This window comes from Priapulus caudatus, unplaced genomic scaffold (genome assembly GCF_000485595.1).
Source record: "Priapulus caudatus unplaced genomic scaffold, Priapulus_caudatus-5.0.1 Scaffold470, whole genome shotgun sequence".
In the NCBI taxonomy this organism is placed as follows: domain Eukaryota; kingdom Metazoa; phylum Priapulida; class Priapulimorpha; order Priapulimorphida; family Priapulidae; genus Priapulus; species Priapulus caudatus.
Window position 1 is genome coordinate 119,187 of NW_014577531.1, and position 7,412 is coordinate 126,598.

The window sequence follows — 7,412 nt, forward strand, 5'->3', positions numbered from 1 at the left end:
AGGCTCTCGTGGGCCACCACGGGGTAAGCTTTCACCACTCATAACTACAGCAATATTGGGGGGGGGGAGACCCTGTAGGCTGGTGGTTTCACTAGTGCTGCATTACGTATGAGTTTCCAGTAACCATTCTAACTAGGTCGTATGCAAAAAACGCCTTGCTTGGAGGAACGAATACTCCACAATAAACTGCGAGAAAATGGTTTTTGTGGGATTAGTTTTTATTTGCGGTTTTACTTATTGTAAAAACACGTTTTGTGCAATGCGGAATATGTTACGGGGATTTATGTATGCAATTTTTGATGAGCGAGCGAGAGAGACACGGAGAGGGACATGGAGAAAGTGTTAAGCCATGACAGGGACAGAGAGAGAGAGAGAGAGAGAGAGAGAGAGAGAGAGAGAGGGAGAGAGGTGTGTGATGGTGTGTGTGTGCTGGTGCATGTGTGTGTGTTGTGTTGTGTGTGTGAGAGCAGGAGACGTGAGAGAGAGATGAGCGAGCGAGAGGAGAGGAGAGAGGGGAGAGCAGGGGTGTGGTAAGTTGTGTATATGGTTTATTGCTGCAGCCCTTGATTTATTGCCAAAGCATCGTTCTCATATGGTCTTCCTTACGAGTTTCCAACCCGCGCTATGCGTTGACCTGACTGTTTATGTTAAAAGCAGCAATTCGTGATGCCGCTGACCGTGCTGTGTTGTGCAGGTGTGTCGCGTTAGTAGCAATTTGGCTCGGACGTAGATTTAGTTCTTCCTCAGGACTAGCTTTGCGCAGGTCGTTGTGTGTGTGTGTGTCTGACGGCACGATGCAAAACAATGAATGTTGATCTGTATGTTTGAATTCTTCCCGCGTTGGTGGCGGCCATTATTTCCCTATCGACGGTGTGTTATATTTTATTATACTTACGTGTGTCCATACTGAATAGGTGCCAGCGATTGCGCGCTGTATGAAAACACGTGCGTGTGTAGATTGAATCGATTGAACTGGTCAACGACTATAACGAGCTGTTACTTAGGGAATTCTCGTTATTTTTTTGCCACGGTGCGTTTTTTCGTACGAAATGCACCGGATATGTTACATTTTTTTTTTCGCAGTAGTGCTCGCGGCGAGCGACAACCGCTTGTATTCGCTGTCATCTAGCCGTTTACTCGATGCATACTGCAGCCATGCCATTATTTTGAGTTTTTCGCGATGCTTTGGTTGCCGAACCTAATTTAGAGTCGCATTGCGATGACCCTCCCTGCGGGGGACGGTCGGTCAAAGCACGTGAATGTTAGAGAGTGCGGGTGCTGCCCTTCAGAAGGTGACCTTTCGTGCACTGCTGGTCTACGGTGGATTTGTGTGCACCCGTCCTCGCCATGTCGCGGACTTCTCATTTTTCGTTTGCATTTACGCGATCGCGAATAGCTGCTTAAGGTAGAGTGCACGCCGCGACGCTCATCTCTGTTAGGACTCGTATCGGATCGTGTGTGCTCAGGTGTCAGATAGTTTCGTCTCCGTAGCGATTCTAATTTACTAGCTTATTGTAATTCGTCGTATTCTCTTCCGTCGTCCGACCCTTTCCATGGCTGATACGCAATGGCGGTGGCATTTACCTAATCGGCTAGGTACACGTCGGAGCGATAGTTCTGCGACGGGCGTAGTATATCTGGACGATACCGCGGCTCGCGTTGATTGACCGTTACGTGCTTTGGGTGTTATGGCGTGTACGTGCAGTTTATTTTTTGGTATTATTATTTTGTATGTTTCCTAGAGGTTGTATGTTGATGCAGTTACAGATCACGCATCTAGCAGTTGCGTTAGACATCAGCACGGCAGATGGTTTTGCTAACTGACTGTATACCACATGGTTTTTGAATCACTTTTTATGAAACATTAAACCATAGATTTTTTCGAACTTTATGCTTACTCGCTAATTTTGAAAGATTGCATCAAGGTGTACGATTTAATTTGATTTTGATCTTTCATTTTGGAGTTGAATAATATTTTTTAAATCGTGCAGCGTCAAATAATTATGCCGGTAAATTCACTCGTTTTACAAGCTTTTGCATTCATTATGCGGGCTTATTCAAGTCTTTACGTCAGATCTCAACATTGTACCGCTTGGGAAGATGTCATGTACAGATTTATTTCGTAGTACATCGAACCAATCGGACATGCTTCCCCGGCCATGCCCAATGTACTGAAACTGAACACTAAAGCTGTTATGGTGTAGAACTATAGTAACTAGGTTGCGTCTTGTCTGAGTGGATGCGTACAGAGTTGACTAGTGCATCCAGTGTATCGATTAACCCCCCTAGCTGTATACATACTGAAGGCGAACGTGTCGCAAGATCGAGACATCAACATGTGGAATATTTACCAATATAGCGGTGTACGCGAACTCCTACCTATTATTACTGTTACAGTATATTCATGGTATCGCCATGTTGTCTATGTATCAATTATGCGATGACATGTACGTACCGTGAATGTACTGATATTGAACACATATTCTACGTATATATATCCATTTAGTACGGATATCTGCATAGCATACAGATGGTCATGACAACAAACATTGCTTCTTCCGTATATGCTGAGCGGTCTTACTTTCCGTGTATGTTCCCAAGACAGCACCATTGTCCTTCCTCTGCCTCCTCCTCCTCCTCCTCCCTCCTCTCTCTCTCTCTCTCCTCCTCCTCTCTCTCTCTCTCTCTCTCCCTCTCTCTCTCTCTCACGTACCTGGGACTTGTTAGGCTCGGTATGGGCTTCCAGCACCTCTCGTCCGGATCGTACACCTCCGCGCTGTCATGAATGAGAGAGTTGCTCTCCCCGCCGACGGCGTAGATCCTTCCCGCCAGGGCGGCGACACCAATACCGCTACGGGCGTACCTGAGCGGCGGCAGCAGAGTCCACGTCTGCTTGAACGAGTCGAACATCTCCATGTTGCCGAGAGTGATGTTGTCACTCCACTTGGCATCCTGCAGACGGGAGTAACCACCTGGAGAAAGAGAGAAAGGTACGGTTAGAAAGAGAGAGAGAGAGGGGGGGGGAGGCCAGGGAGAGAGAGAGAGGAGGGAGGCCAGGGAGAGGGAGAGAGAGGTACAATGAGAGAGACGGAGAGTGAGTGAGGTACAATGAGAGAGACAGAGAGTGAGAGAGGTATGATGAGGGAGAGTAAGAGAGAGGGAGCGGAAGAAGAGGGGGGAGAGAAAGAGAGAGAGAGTGAGAGCGAGAGAGAGGACGGAGGAGAAAGAAAGAGAGCGACAGAGCGAGCTATAGCTATGCAGCAATGGTGACTGGTATGTAAGTCCTACTGCGGCTACTGCTGCTGCTGCTGCGGCTACTGCTGCTACTGCTGCTGCTGCTGCTGCTGCTGCTGCTGCGGCTACTGCTGCTGCTGCTGCTGCTGCTACTGCTAGGATGATAAATACCCTCTTGTGACACGTACCGATCACATAAATGTTTTTCTTGGCGCACTGTCTCGGCTGCCAGTTTATCACATTGATCTTTCCCATCCTTGCATCTCGAGCCAAAGAGAAGTCGGACTTGTAATCCTGTAACATTTAGTCCATTAATCCTGTCACATACTTGCAATTTTGTGCTCTATGGATGATGTATTCATTTTCACTCATAGTACATATAAACTGTGTACTAATGGCATACCTGTAGAATTTTTCTCAGCCCTATCTTTAGCCCGAGATCTTTCAATCCTTCAACGTATCTTTCCAGCTGCTGCTGTGATATTATTGGCAAGCGAATGCACTTCACCAGACTGAATATGTGACGCCGCCTGGTCTGCAGATCGTGCGATATCCAATCAATGGCTGCTTTCAGAACCTAAGGTTATGTAGACACTCTCTTCAGTTCATTTTGTATGTGATCGTACAACAACAAAAAACAATATACCAAAGAAAACTGATAGGAGGGCAACACACAGGAAAATATCCAAATTACTTGACACACATATTTACATCAGTATATAATGAGTACATAAATTATTATGTCCCCATTATATGTTTGATGGGGTTAGAAATCAATATACAGTCTGCTGACGTTACAATCGATACCTGGAATTCATTATCGATCCGTAGTTTTTCGCTTAGCAGGAGTTCTCCTAGATCTTCGTGGGACAGACTGAAGAACTCTTCTTCACCCAGAACGTCGAGGAAATGGCTGAAGATGAATGCCTCAGCATCTCTCTTCAAGCTGTTACAGTAGTGAGCATCGGCAAATAGATACACGCCTGCAGAGCAAACATCAAACTTTCAAATCGCTTCTTCCTGGATAAAATCCTTTACATTTTTTTGCAAACATGACAGACAGTAATTATCATAGGCCTCATTATCATAATAACATCATTATCACAGCCCTTATTATCACAGTTATCTTATCATAAGCCCTATTATGATAAGCCCATTCAGGTGCGTACCAGCCTAAAAAATACTTTTTTTATTACGAGCAGCGTCGTTTTGATTTTGTATGAAAAAAGAGCCTCTGTAATTTTGTTTACGGGGACTATTTGAGGGCTTGCGCCAGAGCTACTTTTCATAGATGATTTTTTGTTAAAATTTTCATTTTTGATGCACCTGAATCTAATAATCGTCTCAGAGCCAGAAATTGGTCTAATATCGTAAAAGGTGTTTTTCCCAAACAAAGTCAAGATATGCTTTGGCAAATCCGAGACGAGGTCTACAAATTATTCCTAACGGTGACAAAATCATGGAGGCCAGGTTTACCATGTTGCTGATGCATGTTGTGTACACCTAGTAATGACTGCATGGCACTGATGGTCTCTTCGCAGTTGTTTTTTAATTCAAAAATCTCGTTATTCTAGTGCCATATCATAAAAAAAAACTTGCTTGCCCAGAGACAGGAATGCAATTCAAGCTAACGCCCCGTGAGAATTTGGTTGCCCCGCGCCCATCGGGCCATCGGCAAGCGGTGGTTGTGTCGCAGCCGCCGCAGGCTACCGGGCAGGTTCGAATTCGGCCTGAAAATCTAGTGGACCCAGCTAGGCACACCCCAACCCGCCAGCCAAAACCCTACTCTCCGCGCTGCGCACACGCACACCCACACACTTTGGTGTCAGCTTATTTTACACGTGAGTGACAAAATAGTATAAAAAGATAACCATTTGAATTAAAACAGCATACGCATGGGAACAAATTTGACAAATTAACAACATTTACAAATAGTGTCCTTCATTAACTCTTGATGTAACTTAATTAAGAGTTGGTCAAATAACTGGTTCAATTCTAGAATGTCCAGGGGGCAGTCTCTGGTAAGGTCTTTACCTTTCGTTTTCTCTTTGCCCCAGTCCACGACCCGCAGGCCCATGCATATATGGTATGATCTGGCCGCCGCACATGCCACAAAGTTTACAAAGTGGTCAGATCTTCAGTAATAGTACAGTGTTACAATTCTTCTTAAGATTATCTCGCTGAGATAAAACAGTCCACTTTTCTAGCGTGACGAATTCAGAAAACAGCTTTGATTACGTGCGTGTCATGTCACTGATCGTCCGCGCAACTCGCACAATCAACCCCTGCGAATATATATAAACTTATTGTTACGCGATTTACAAAAACATTGATCTTCTTAGACTGTCGCGAGTTTTTAGTTCGTGGTGGCGAATTCATGCTTGAGGAGTTATGCAGGCTCTCGTGTTTTTGGATCACCCTAAGCTTCTTACGTTTGAACGGAACGGGTCGTAACGCTGCTGGCGCACGGGACGCCGATTTTTCCGTCTGGTAGCTTCCCGAAAAATTTTTCGCTTCTCGTAATGTTGTTACTCGGCAGAGCGCTTTGAAGCTGACGGAGCGAACATCGCTCGGCCGCTGCGGTTAGGCACCGTGTAGTTTTTTTCGCTGGTCGCGTACCTATGCAGTTGGATGAGTCGAGATTCTTCACCATGTAATCGGAGCAGGCCCGCACGACCTCGGCTAGCTGTATTCATGTCTGCCGCACCTGAACAGCTATCCTGTACGTTCCAGCATGGTATTCTCCAATTGACCTTGCCAATACACAGCACATACACGGTACATACAACTACATACATACATACACCATACACACTACAATACAACCACACAACACAAACATACTAACGCACAGCAGAGACCGGACGCCACAGCCCACGCACACGCACACGCCACGCACACCAACACGCCGAGACAGTGGCAGCACACGGCACACAGGCCGCAGCATGGCATTCATACATATCACACAACACTGACTGACACACACATATCCCACATACACACACATATACACATACCACACACAAGGGGTTCATACATACACATACATACACACTGACACACACATATACACAGACAGCACGACCCCCCCCCCCTGTGGTAGATGCAAACATGTAACCCAGGAGCAGAGTGGTGTAGAGGGCCACTAACCTACCTCTAACGTTACCTACAGCGTGACCCATGAAGACGTTATACACATGGTGAGAAGAATTTCCAACTGACGTACACATACAACAGGTAACACAATAACATATAAAGGTAACCTACAACGCGAACCATGTAGACGTTACCTACATGCTGAGGAAGTACACATACCCAGTTAAACCTCGTTTACAGGTTATTATCATGAGTCGATAGAAACATGTAGGAAATCCACCTATTCCTATACCGATCATCACAGACTTTGAAGATCATAGAGTAAACTGATGTTGCCGTATGCTACTGTTATAGCTATTCTCCTCGCTTTGTTTATACTCAGACACTAATGTGTATACTATCATACATGTTTTATAACCATGACATATCTACACTAAATATATATATAAATATATATATATATCTATAGTAAGGCTAAGGATAATCACCCGTATACATGAAGTCGATGAGCTCGCTGAAGATGGAGGGCCTGATGCAGCGTATCTCCACCTTCTCCTGCCTGCCCTCCTGCAGACTCCCGGCGAACATCGCGTGGAAGTAAGAGCTGCACGCGGACAGCATCGCGCGGTGTACGCGGAACGACGCCGTCCCAACGACGATGTCCACGTCACAGAACTGCAGCTCCAGCCTGCGTAACGAACACGGACAGACGGACGGGCGGGAGGACGGAGGGACAGATGGGAGGACAGAGAAACATGCGGGTGGAGGGGAGAGAAAAAACAGAAAGAACGTCATTTAGTGTGTGAGCTCGTAGTACGTTTGTGAAGTAAACACAGTTGTAAAGCATAGCTATATGCTATATATATATACTGTATATTACATAGCCGAAGTCAATATTTCAACCCAAAGTTAAGTGTGCTGGATTATATAGTAGGAAGCATGGACGCTAGTTCCACCTGTGAGGCCCTTCGCTTCACAACAGGAACAAGTGCAGGCCGGCCTTCGCTCCTGATGTGGAGCTATGTGAACACGCATACGCCATTTTTCTCTTTCGAGCATTTAGTAATGCTCACCTGAGTTTA

The 7,412-nt window shown here is 45.7% G+C and overlaps 2 protein-coding genes across 2 annotated transcripts in view; one reads left to right on the forward strand and one right to left on the reverse strand.

Annotated features, from left to right (window-relative positions):
• Positions 1 to 1,824, forward strand: part of LOC106810749 (trimeric intracellular cation channel type B-like) — a 27,487-nt gene extending 25,663 nt beyond the window's left edge. Inside the window, exon 6 of the mRNA XM_014814192.1 lies at positions 1,762 to 1,824. Coding sequence (XP_014669678.1) covers positions 1,762 to 1,824 — 63 coding nt within the window. The remainder of the gene's footprint in view (positions 1 to 1,761) is intronic.
• Positions 1,825 to 2,502: 678 nt separating this feature from the next.
• On the reverse strand, positions 2,503 to 5,980 carry LOC106810750 (actin-binding protein IPP-like). Its single transcript, XM_014814193.1, has 6 exons — positions 5,854 to 5,980; positions 4,042 to 4,217; positions 3,638 to 3,811; positions 3,423 to 3,528; positions 2,714 to 2,972; positions 2,503 to 2,515 (listed from the first exon to the last, which is right to left on the reverse strand). The coding sequence occupies exons 1-6, from the start codon at positions 5,885 to 5,887 to the stop codon at positions 2,503 to 2,505; spliced, it is 762 nt and encodes a 253-aa protein (XP_014669679.1). The 5' UTR covers positions 5,888 to 5,980.
• Positions 5,981 to 7,412: the final 1,432 nt, after the last annotated feature.